The sequence below is a fragment of the Anguilla anguilla genome, chromosome 18 (genome assembly GCF_013347855.1).
Source record: "Anguilla anguilla isolate fAngAng1 chromosome 18, fAngAng1.pri, whole genome shotgun sequence".
NCBI classification, from domain to species: domain Eukaryota; kingdom Metazoa; phylum Chordata; class Actinopteri; order Anguilliformes; family Anguillidae; genus Anguilla; species Anguilla anguilla.
In genome coordinates, this window is record NC_049218.1 from 4,339,997 (window position 1) to 4,352,854 (window position 12,858).

Sequence of the window (12,858 nt, forward strand, 5' to 3'; positions counted from 1 at the left end):
GCTACTTTACACTAGGCCAGCCAGTGGAGGAAGGGCTCTCCCTCTATAGCCGGGTTCCTCTCGAGATTTCTTCCCATTGGGGAGTTTTTTCTCGCCACTGTTTAGGGGTTTTCTCCCCACGGGGAGTATTTTACCTTATGTACCTGCTGTTTGTCTCTACTGTCTCTACCTTGCTAATCTGTAAAGTGTCTTTGTGACAGTTCCTGTAAAAAAAAAAGTGCTATATGATAAAATTGATTTGAATTTAAAACATCAAAAACCATCGGACACTGCAGCCCTCCAGGACCTGGGCCTATAGAGAGTAACTGCCATTTCAGTGTTATCCCAATTAAAGCTGAGATGGGAAATTCTGCAGCGACGTGAACGAGGAGCGGATACCAGCTGGTTGGAGACATCGGCGTGGTCTTTGCGAGTCATTCCCTCCCCGATGGCAGACTTCATGAGTCGAGACAGAGAGGGCAGCACGTTGATAGGAGGGTAGATCTGAAAGAGAACATCAGCAGATTGCATTTCCACATGAATCCAGTAACGAAGCCCAAGCTTCGCATCGGCAGAAAACATTCTGTAGAACAGCAATCGGCAACAGGAGCTCTAACGGGAGAGCTTCGTACCTGTCTGTTGTGCAGCTGCCGGTCCACATACACCTGGCCCTCTGTGATGTATCCGGTCAAGTCAGGGATGGGATGGGTAATGTCTGTGTAGAAATTGCACAAGGCAGGTGAATTTTTTGGCTGGACCGCAACAGCGGGGCCAGCCCTACAAACACAAATGTCTGTGACTGAGTGAGTGAAGAAGTTACACCATTGGTCGGCCGGTCCAGCCACATACTAGGTTTTGACCTGGTCTTGTTTTTTAAAAAAAGCTTCAACAACAACAACAAAAAAAAAGCTTCAACAACAACAACAACAAAAAAAGCTTCAACAATATTTTCGTAAATAGTGTCAAAACTCAAGTGGCATTTCACAGTTTTTATCAACGATCTTCTAAACAATTCCGTACACAAAGATAACCGACGAATGAAAATGAACGAATGGCAGGAATGCTGGAATTTTCGATAGCCGACGGCAGCGAATGAACATGCACCCAGCTATCTGAATCACTAGCCACAGGGCTCTTCAGCTACGTCCCGGATTCCCTTAGAAATGCAGCACGACAGCAAACTATCTATCAATCGGTGCATGAAGATTTATTGCACAATTGCGTAAACACACAGTACCGTACACGCCTTCTTCAAAAATGTACTTCTGTTTTTTTTAAATTATTCTATCACTAGCGGAAGGTATGCCGGTACTGCAGAGGCTTGACAGTCACAAATCTTGATTCAACTAAATGATACACTTTTCCTATTCAGTGATCAAAGAGCTAAAGGAAAATCTATGTGGGGAGGTGGGGGGGGGGGGGGGGGGGGCACATCTGGCCCCTGGGCTGCAGCTGAGCAGCCCTGCTGTAGTGCTCCCCCCCCCCCCCCCCCGCCTCCTAACACTGGCTGCCTCCTCCTAGACTTAGCAAGCTCTTAATAAGCTGTGTGATTCCCCTGACCCCTTGAGCCCGCTACGTGAACATCGCGTGGAAGCCATATTGCAAGTCATTCTTTGCAGCAGGGCAGGGCGATGAACTGCGATCTCAAAAGCGTGGCAGGCGATGGGAAAAATATTTTAATTTGCGCGGCATTCAAAAAGAAACGTTTTTCTGCGAGCAGTTCACAGCCCTTCCCCCCCCCCCAGTAGAAAGAATGACTGGGGGGGGCTGACATCACGTGCTCGCGTGTGTGTGTGTGCATTTGTGTGTATGCCTGTACGTGTGCGCACGTGTGTATGTGTGTGTGTGTGTGTGTGTGCATTTGTGTGTATGCCTGTACGTGTGCGCACGTGTGTATGTGGGTGTGCCTGTGCGTGTGCGCACGCGAGTGTATGACTGTGTGTTTGTGTATGAGTGCGCATATGTGTTTGTGTATGACTGTGTGTGAGTGTGTATGAGTGCGTGTGTGTATGAGTGTGTGTGTGTGTGCATGACTATAGTGTGTGTGTGTGTGTGTGTGTGCGTGTGTGTATGAGTGTGTGTGTGTGTGTGTATATGAGTGTGTGTGTGTGTGCGTGTGTGTGTGCGGGTCTTACCGTCGTTGGGCATGGTGAGGATGGGGATCTGCGTGATGGAGCCGTTACGGCCCTCCACCCGGCCGGCGCGCTCGTAGATGGTGGCCAGGTCGGTGTACATGTAGCCGGGGAACCCCCGTCTGCCCGGGACCTCCTCTCGAGCCGCCGACACCTGGGGGCGCACAGACAGGTGAGGGGTTCCGGCTGACCGGTTAGCGCTAAACTGAACATGCGCTATTCAGTACCAAATCCGCACCAAATCTGGGGACAATCATCCGTCAGGTAAAAACACCCCAGACCTCTTCAGGGAATTCAAACACTGACAGGGGTGATAGTTTATAATGGTTGGTCCCTGTTTTTAAATAACTGAATGCAATCTAAGTACTAGCAAAAACAAGTCATCTCAGAACTTGGAGATGCCTCTCTCCCTCCCTACACCCTATGATGAGAGCTTAAATCAAGCTTTGTCATATAATTTGGGAGTAATATCCATGTATGTCTACTAAGGTTACAGCCTTCAGTTATTGGCAGAAGTGCATGAAAAAAAGCACTAGCTGCCAAAACCTAGGTTACAGAGGTTATGCAGCTTTAAAAGTTGATACAAGCTATTGAATTTTTTTTATATTTTACTTGAAATGTCACTGATATTTTTATTTATACAAAAATATATTCTGTTCTGACAGAAAGTGCTGTAAATTGTTCAGATTTTAAAGTAATCTCAGAGGGTGCAACGAAGGCTGATGTTTCCCAAAATTTCGTATCGTGACAAACTTACTGTGCACAGCACAATCCCCCCCCACCCCCACGGCCCCACCCCCCACCCCCACGCCCCCATGACTGCAGGTCAGGGTGAAGAGACTGCCTGTGCACAGTGGACACAATTGAGAAGAGAACCTTCAAGTGTGTGAATGAGGAAAGGAGTTAAACGTTAACGCCCTGGCGGCTTTCTGCAAGTGGTTAAATACAAAAAAAAAAAAAAAAAAAAAGCCATTGCGTTAGAGAGGCATTACTAATGTGGTCTATGTGGGCCAAGGTTACAGGCAGACAATGACAGCAGTCGAGCTTTCACGTGTGCAAAACTATTTAAAACACGCATTGTGCGGCAGGCACACAGAAACATCAAAAAAATGTTTGTGACACAAAAGGATTATTATAGAGGATAAAGGGAGCGACGACAAGGTCTAAAATTAAGAAGCAAAAACCAAAAAAAGATGTTTCATGAAGGCCATTTCTTTCTCATTGAGGAACACATATTTATCCTCCATTCACAGAAACCATGAGTGATATTCAGAAGTTTATTGTTAAGACAATATTTTACTTCTCTAGATTTTTGGAGAGGCCGTTGTGTTTTTTTTTTTTTTCCATTTCAAATAATGTGGCGATCGCGAGTATGTGGGTTTGTGACAGTCATGTTGCCCGGCTTTCAACACAGTCCTTTCTTTATACAAGCAAATTCATTCAAATTATTCTGAATATTTTTCAATAATAGTATATTGTACACATCAAAAGAAATAATGTGTTTTTCATGCAACTATGCAGATACTGCATACCTGAGAGGCTAGTCAAATGTGCTAGCTAGCCGTGTCATTCTAGTTACCCTAGAAAACCCATTCTTATTTAACTACTCACAAGTACAGTATATTCCGGGTGATAATTCACCGATTTCCTTGGTACAGTACAGTTATACAAGTTGATTAAATCTTGATACTGCACTACTAATGCATAGCAATGCAATTTGCACAGCTGTATTAGACATACCTCACTCAGTGCAAGCTTGTAGATCTTTTTATTTTCACTGATATTATGGTGTACTTATTGTGTTTATTTGTACTTATTTTATGCTATGCATGACCAGTCCTGGCCTTTGTCGCACGTCTCTCCCTCTCTCCTCCTAATTCTTTCTGTCTCTCTACACTCTTCTATCCAAATAAAGCTGTGCCAGACCCTTTTGACAACCCAGGTGAATAAAGATTTAGACTGGGCTCAAATTTACCCTGGGAGCGGCTGTTAGCATTGCCACTGCATTTACCTTAGCTTAAATTTACATTTCTGCTTGACTGTTGACACTGAAGTTGTTTTGACATCGTATGGAAAAACATTGCTGGCTATAGTGTGACTCAGTTAGGGAAGCTTCAAGTTATGACCAGACATTCCCAATTGGGATGTAAAAACAACTGAAGAACAAAAAGCAGTTTCATAAAAAACTTCAAGTAAATTAATCATGTAGGAATCATGGCTTTAAGGATAATTATTTCCAAATGTTAACTAGCGGGGTGTCACTGTCAAGGCGGAAGGCATAGTTTGCCCACCACAGCTATGTGGTCAAAAAGAAGAAGAAGATAGCACCTTTCTAGAACCAAAATGCTCATATAAACTCCCTCCATTTTCAGACAGCAACCAACACACTGCCTGTAGATTTAATGAGCCAGATGTTGACGGTTTCTTGCTACTTCCTCTTTCCCTGATAACAGTGGCTGCATAACATATTTCAAATGTAAAAAAAAAAATCTACATTAAAAAGACACATTAATGCTTATCTAAAATTATCTAGTCAAAGCATTAGTTGACTAATATGTTAATTGGCACAGCCCTACTTTATACATCTGGAAAATAGATGCTGGCGAAAGCAGCATATGCAGCATTTCTTTGCATCTTGGTGGGTAAACATTCCAACGTTCTGTTAATTAACATAGTCATTGTAAACACACCCTGAGAACACTATCTGCCAAGTTTAAAAATGTAATTTCCCAGAGACCTCTAGGTTAATTTTGCCATTGACAAAAAGAAGGTACTTAAGTATACATTAAAACTCTTCCCTAATTTGATATTGTAGGGAATTCTGTATAATTTCTATATTAAAAGGGATTCACAAGCTGCACTGCAGTAACTTTTCTTGGAAATTATGAAATTATACCTTGCACCTGGTTATATTCACAACAGAACTGATTCATTGCATGTCATTTATATTGTAGTTCCTGTGTGGATTCAAACATGCGATCATTGAAATATAATTCACAGTGGCAAGGTACCCAGTATACTGCATACAGACACGTGGCTCCACTGAAATTGCACGCAGTCGTGATTGTTCACATTTCCATTGTGTTTCTTTCTGCTTCGACAAAAGCAAGAGGAGCCAGCCGGACCCCACAGCAAAAACGCCTTTTGAATTGTCTGAAAGTAATATATTTTGAACGCTCTTGGCTTTAGAATTTGAAATCATCTGAATTCGCCCAAACTATAAGAAGAGTATTTTCGTTTTGATAACCGATAATGCGTTTGCTGGTTTCTTGTTATATACGACAAATAAAGAGGTGTTTATGAAGAATAATAAAGGAGTGACTCTTTTTACTGCAAGCACAGGGCCTCAGTTCTGAAGACTGCTGGCTGCACATTGTAGTTGCCGCAGTAACACTTCCACAGGTACAGTGTTTGTGTTCATTCCCTTCACAAGCGCACTATAAGCAACAAAACATACTTTGCTACCATTTAATACAACCAGGCTTCGCTTTTTATTGTGCCACAGGTCCTGTATGTATACTTTTCATCATCAAGCCCAATTATACACACTTTTCCGATTGTGGATAAGAGGCTAGGATAAACGGCGACATGTAAACGTAAACACAGTCAAATTACACCAGAGGCCCATGGGAAGTGTAGTACAGCTTTATAATTCAAGTTCTAAGCAGAGTGACTGAACTTACCCAGTAAAATTTGATTTAAAAACAATATTTAAAAAAATGTAAACTTGCAAAAATGACTTGTTGCCATGTTGAGTGCAAACTCCACATAAGGGTGACGGAGCTACATTTCAACTGCCTGCTGAAGTCAAATCCTTCTCGCCTCAAGTGCTCCTTAACATTTGACACGCTGGATTTTGAGCCACTTTCACTTACATTCTCTGTGAGGTCACGGTGGTAAACAGGAAATAAATAGCAGGCGATGCCTGGCAGACCACTTCATCAGAACCTTATCTAATCATCCACAACGAGCCGTGCATGGTGTGTGTGGTGGTGGTGGTGGTTGGTGGGGAAACAGTGAAGCACCTTTCATGACTATGAGTACATACAATAACAAAAAAAAATCCAGGTCACAGGCATGACCCGCTATTAACTGAGACAGTGAATGACAAGCCTTTTTAAAATAACTCTAAAGGAGGGCTGCTGGGTGGCTCATCCTGTTAAGGCACTGGATGGGGAGCGCGCCCAGTGCCGACTGGCCGACAGCCCCACCGGGGGGTGGGGGGGCAGTTACCACTAACTTCGCACACCAATAATGGAAGGGTTTGAGTCAGACAGGGGATGACAGTATCTCGTCGTGCACTAGCGACCTCTGCTGGACAAAAAGCCGTTTTGAGCTGTACGCGAAAGGCCTTCCTCTGCCTGGTGTCTGTGTGACCCTGACTCGTAGCCTGTAGTGTGACGCGAAGCGACGGCTAACAGCGTGCGGACAGCGTGTGGAGAGCATGTGGACACCGCATGAACAGCTTGTGGACACCGCGTGGACAGCGCATGCTTGTCTGAGCTCTCTGGAATCAGCGGCAGAGGCTGTAGCAGTGACCGCCACTGATGAGCGCAGGTTGTGAGTGCAGGTCTGAGCACAGGTTGTGAGTGCAGGTCTGAGCGCAGGTCGTGAGTGCAGGTCTGAGCGCAGGTTGTGAGTGCAGTTGTGAGTGCAGGTCTGAGCGCAGGTCTGAGCGCAGGTCGTGAGCGCAGGTCGTGAGCGCAGATTGTGAGCGCAGGTCTTGAGCGCAGATTGTGAGCGCAGGTCGTGAGCGCAGGTCGTGAGCGCAGGTCTGAGCGCAGGTCGTGAGCGCGGGTCTGAGCGCAGGTCGTGAGCGCAGGTCGTGAGCGTAGGTCATAAGCACAGGTCATGAGCGCAGGTCGCGAGCGCAGGTCGTGAGCACAGGTCGTGAGCGCAGGTCAGAGCGCAGGTCGTGAGCGCGGGTCGTGAGCGCAGGTCGTGAGCGCTTACCTCCCGCAGGGCTTCGGCGTAGGAGCTCATATCGGTGAGGATGACCAGCACGTGCTTCTCGCACTGGTAGGCCAGATACTCGGCGGTGGTGAGAGCCAGGCGTGGGGTGATGATGCGTTCAATACTGGGAGAAAGAAGGATAAGGGGGGGGGGGGAGGGTCATTTTTTTTTTTCCTTTTTATCAAACAATATCCCATACAAGCGGAACACATAAGGCTGGACGAGGAAGGAGGCGGCATTGTGCAGCCGGCTGCTCAAGGTGAAGCCCGTATACACCCTTTCACCGTTCAAACAAAAAAAAAAAAAAGCCGCGTGTGACCTCGGCCAGCTATGCCTTTTAGGGAGGGGCATTCACCGACGGGGAGGTAAATCGTGGTATTTCGAAGACATTTCACTCCGTGGAGTGGGCGCCCATTGTCTCTCTCAAAAGATTGCTTTCTAAAGCGATGCCAAATTCAAGGAACATGTCCTGCCGCTCTACAGGGTTTTTAGCCGAATTGTTAGCACTACAGGGTCACCTTCATCACCAGAGGAAACACAGAATAGGGGCTTGGAACAGACATGAAAGAAAGAAAGAAAAAGAAAAACAAAAAAACAAGGTTGTTTGTGCGCTTAATGGCAGACAGACCTTAATGGCAGCGGACCTATGAACATACAATTATGGGGAAAAAAAAAAAATAATAATAATTTTTCAAAAAACAAACTGCAGAATCCAAACGTCCTTTGCCATTTTGAATTATGTACGCCAGTACTCACGTGGGATCGTTGGCCAGGTTCAAGAACAGGCACACGTTGTCCATGGAGCCGTTCTCCTCAAAGTCAGACTTGAAGAAACGGGCAGTTTCCATGTTCACCTAAAGAGTGGCGTGACAGAGTGAGGGTCAGAGGTCACCCCGAAATGGCGCAACACATTGCAGCTAGGAATGCATATAACTTTCAAAAAAATTAAACAGGTGAGACAGTTTTAACATTATGAGGAGATTGGAAGACATAACTGTGCTACTTCTTGTTGTCCTACCGACTTGGAGGTTTGCATTTCTGAGGTTCTACTGCAGTTCTCTCTTAAGTTGGCGATACCAAATATAGCCAGTATTTACCAAATAACCTGCTTTTTTAAAGAGTCACACATTTCAGAAAATCTTTCACATAACACTTCTAACTTCACGCACAGGCCCCTGGCAAACGCACCGGACTGGGCAATATTGGACCAGATTTGGATCAGCCAGGGAAACAGACAGAAGACGTGTTCTGAATTAGCCTGAGAAATGTTCAGAGGCTTAGCTGGTTGTGACCTATGACTTCGGGGAAAATTTTATGCACCATAACCAAAATCTGTGCCATATTTTTCCAAGACCAGGCCATCAGGACCTCTGCATAGAAGACATACAGGTAACAACTTTATAAACATTTTTGATACCGCAACATGGAGTTTAGCCTTTCAGAAGCCCCCCCCGAAAAAGAAAGGACCCTCCAATTACCCACCGACAGGTGGCGTATAACGAAACACAGAATGCCTCTGTTTCAGAATACTGGCCATCGCTAACAAAGAGTAAATTATTAAATATTTGATATTGGTTGAAAAACGGTTCAACCCATTTAGTAGCAGTTCATAAACCATTAAAAACCCTTTTCCATCTTTGCACAGTTTGACCGCCAACAGCAGATTGGGGAAATGACTGCTTTAGCTAATTTTTCAGTTCGCGAGTCACCCAAGTTTTGTGAACTCACGGGGCATATGAAGCACGGTCAAAGTGATGCATCAGACGTTAAAATACTAAAACAAACCCCGCAAAAGCAAAACGTCCTCAAAAAACATTAGGCATAGTTCAACGGGTAAAAGGCAGTAAAAAAAAAAAACACACAGAAGGCAGAATGCCAAACGGTCCCCGTTCAAAACTGAAATCTGATACGGAAGACGCACTTTAAAATATCCGCAGAACGTCCGCGGCTGAAAAGCTGGCCGCACAAAGCCGCTGACTTGAATTTTGAATATCCTGCTCAAGTGGTACCGATCGAGTTACCAAGCCCTCAACCGCGTCTGAAACAGCCATCAACAATGGGGGGGGGGGTGGGGGGTGGGGGTGAGGGGTGGGTTGGTCACATCCTGGCATAGGTAATAGTACCTCTTCACCACTGCTGAATAATGAAGTGTGGAGAGGCAGAAATCGGGAGCTTTCAATCGCGGGCGACACAGTGTAGTTAGCGAGAGGCCGAATTTTAAGTGTGTCTCCGGTTGAATGGGCGCTTGCTCGCACCGGCGGAAGTAACGCGGGATTAAAAACTTAAGTCACCTGGTGAATGAGAATGAAAAACGAGAAGGCCACAGAGCCACCCGAGGTCCATTTGGCCTCACGAAAAAAAAGGGCGGGGGCTGGGGGGGGCGGGGGGGGGCGGGGGGCGCTTATCACTCACTCCCATAGCGGCGAAGACGATGGCGAAGTTCTCGGAGCTGTAGTCCATCACGTCCTTGGATTTCTGCACCAGCCCAGCTTGACGACAGATCTGCGCTGCGATCTGAAAAAAACAACGTCATTTTTCACATCATATTTACAGGCCGGTAAGTATGAACACTAATATTATAGCGGTATTTGAGTAGCTATATTTGAACCAAACAATTCACGTGAGATTAAAGTGCAGTTTCCCAGCTATTATTTAAGAGTTTTTTTTTTTTTTTTTTTTTTTTTTAAACTTTGTTTTACTTTTTGGTTTCACCATGTAGCAATTATAGTACTTTTTATCCTGGCCAAGTCATTCACCTGATCTGAATCCAACTGAACATTCGTTTCACGTGATGAAGAGAAAACCTAAGGCAACTAGCCCCCGAAACAAGCAGGAGCTGAAGGTTGGCTGCAGTACAGGCCTGGCAAAGCATCACCAGACCTCAAGCAGTCACTGCATGCAAAGGATGTGTGACAAAGTGCTAAACCTGACTACTTTCATTTACATAACATCAATATGTCCCCAAACATTATGATAAGTGCAGTAACTTCTACCAAAGTGTATAAAAATACCCTTAAATAAAAGCTAAGAATGTGCAAAGAATAGAAGTTATTGACCATTCACTCCATTCACTCTTTATATTCAGTGAGCTCCATAAGATTTGGGACAAAGCCATTTTTTCTTGTTTTGGCTCTGTACTCTACAATTTCAGATTTATACTCAAAAATTGTGGAGTACAGAGCCAGAACAACAACAACGAAAAAAAGTCTTTGTCCCAAACATTATGAAGAGCTCACAGAACATACAGTAAAGAGCAAACGGTCAATAACTTCTATTCTGTGAGAGAAACTGAATTGTAAGCTTCTCTTTCATTTCCCTCCAGTTGTCATCTTACTCTCAGGTTTTTTGTTTCTTTTTTTCTACGGCAGCCTGTAGCAGAACACGTAACCTGCCGTGAGCGGGGACGCGTTCAGCCATTTTGTTCTGCGTTCTGCGGCCGTACGGGAACTCGTCGCAGCGTGAGAATGGATGCCGTGCGTGAACGCGTGCGTGTTCGTGTGCGAGGGGTGCGGGGTGCGGGGTGTGCTCCGGGCGATTAGGGGATCAATCGTGACATTTTCGGCTCTTATTGGCTCGCCATCGCAGCACCCCTCTGGCTCTGGCACTGGCTCCCCATCACTATGCAGACTGACCTTTGACCCCCAGTTCAAGTACAAGGACTTCCTGGTTTTTTTTTTCTTTTTTTTTTTTCCCCCATGAATTGAGAATCGGGTAAAAAAAAAAAAAAAAAAGCTCTTCAGATCTCGTTCCAGCAACAAAACAAAAAAAAAAAAAACAGAATCTACACTTTAGCACATTTCTGAACGAAGGCGGGTGCTGGAGCCCCCCCCCCGCCCCCGGTTCACCGTTGGCAGCGAAGAAGCTTCCACACGCTCGGTTCAGGCTCCCCCCAATTCAGCCGCATACGCTCGTGAGGCCACAAGGCCTCCGTGAAATTAGGGTCCGACACGGCCTCTCCGCGAACGCCAAAGAAATTAAGTATTGGGGGGACGGGGGGCTCCCATTGTCCTGCCCGGCAATTATAATGAGGCTGTTTGCAAACGATGATGAGCGATGAGAGGAGAGGACAGCCACCTCAAGCGTTAAAGGCTTCACGGCTGGCCACCGATCCTATATTAATCAGTGCCATTCACACGATCTCTTAATCCCCCACACACCATTGTCTTATTAGTTTAATTTATCTACCAGTTCAACCACAGGTCTCTGCCCCCCCCCCCCCCCCCCCGAAATCACGCTCGGTCCACTTTTGACACCGGCCTCCCCGGTGACACGGGAAACTCCGGCCAAAAAACTCCCACACTATTTAGCAAATCAAGAGTTTGCGGTGCGGTGTAAATTAGTCTGTCGGCTTCCAGATCAGATCCGAGTGAGTATTAATGACACGCTTTACCACGTCCAGATTTTCTACAATATTAGTTATACACTCATATTTTCAGAAATAGAAAACGAGAAAGTGACTTTTGGTATGACATTTGGTTTTGGTTGGTTTGACAAACCAATGGTAACCAACTGACAGACAAAAGAAAATGTAAATAAAATTATAACCTTTGAATCTAATCATAGCAATGGTCACCAATTGCAGCAAGGCATCTCTGTATTCCTATAATTCCTAGAACCTCAAACATAGCCATTGGAGCTTGTGTACTCATTGAAACTGGGGTGTTACTGTACAAGAACAAACTTTTATTCTCCCACCATCTAGTTAAAATGACAGCTTTTTTCAATACTTTTTTTTAGATACTCTATATAGGAAGAGAAGCCCAGACAGCCGTTGTCATGTAAGGAACTAGTGTAGTGACACAACAATGACTCAAGTTGTGGGCTGCATGGAAATACATGTGTAAAGAATCACTGACTGCGTGACCACACGAAAAAAAAGGATAAAAACCATCTAAAACAGCATCTAAAACAATCATTTACATTTCATTACTTTTACATTCTGCACCCACACAACACAATTCATATCACACTACTATCACATAAAAATGAACTACTACAGACTCAGAAGTCCTGAACTGTAATGAACAAGTTAGTCCGCTATCAGAACTTGTCATGAGATCAACCGTAGTAAAGTCCCTTTTTTGAAGTACGCTAGATTTTTGAAGGAATTATGCAGTAGAAAACGAGGGTATTTTTTTCTCCTAGCGAAAGCTACACCAATCAGGAGCATCTGAGGAAATTTCCCAGGATTCCCTGGGAATCAGATCTCAGAGTCCATGTCATCTTGCGCTACTCTCTGGTAGACTGGCTTTTAATGCACACCGATTCACGTAAAATCCAAAATGGATTCCCAGTCCTGTCTCCGTCAACACTGAGGTGGAGGGACCATCTCTGGCACCACCACCACCACCACAACCTTCTCCAACATCTCCAATGCCAGGCTACTCCGCCCGATGGAGACCGTGCAGGAAACGCATCACTGACAGCACCATATTTCCTACAGTTTGTTCTCTCCATAAGGAGTGGCATTACAATCCCACTTGCTGATTATACAAGGCTTTCTTTTCTTTTTTTTGTACTTATCTCACATTTTCCCACCGATGTCTAACCAGGTGGACTCCAGCGTGAGTACATTCTGCTGTAATCTGAAATTGTGTAATAACATTTTTTTTTTTTTTTTTTTTAAGGGCAGGGATGTACTGTAAAGGCCAGGCAGAGGCGGAAGCGAAACGTCCACAGGCAGTAACGAGCCGCGGCGCATTTCCGACACGTCACTCTGACCCGTGTCCCCCCCCGTCCCGCGTGTCCCCCACACCACGGGGAAGAAACAATTAAATCTCTTCTGCCCATTAGC

At 45.1% G+C, this 12,858-nt stretch overlaps 1 protein-coding gene across 2 annotated transcripts in view; it reads right to left on the bottom strand.

Annotated features, from left to right (window-relative positions):
• atp6v1ba (ATPase, H+ transporting, lysosomal, V1 subunit B, member a) overlaps nucleotides 1–12,858 on the bottom strand; it is a 44,569-nt gene that overhangs the window by 3,942 nt on the left and 27,769 nt on the right. For both annotated transcript variants that reach the window (XM_035400237.1, XM_035400236.1), the window contains exons 7-12: nucleotides 9,477–9,578; nucleotides 7,821–7,918; nucleotides 7,065–7,188; nucleotides 2,115–2,265; nucleotides 612–694; nucleotides 379–483 (exon numbers count right to left, since the gene is read on the bottom strand). In XM_035400237.1, coding sequence (XP_035256128.1) covers nucleotides 379–483; nucleotides 612–694; nucleotides 2,115–2,265; nucleotides 7,065–7,188; nucleotides 7,821–7,918; nucleotides 9,477–9,578 — 663 coding nt within the window. The remainder of the gene's footprint in view (nucleotides 1–378; nucleotides 484–611; nucleotides 695–2,114; nucleotides 2,266–7,064; nucleotides 7,189–7,820; nucleotides 7,919–9,476; nucleotides 9,579–12,858) is intronic.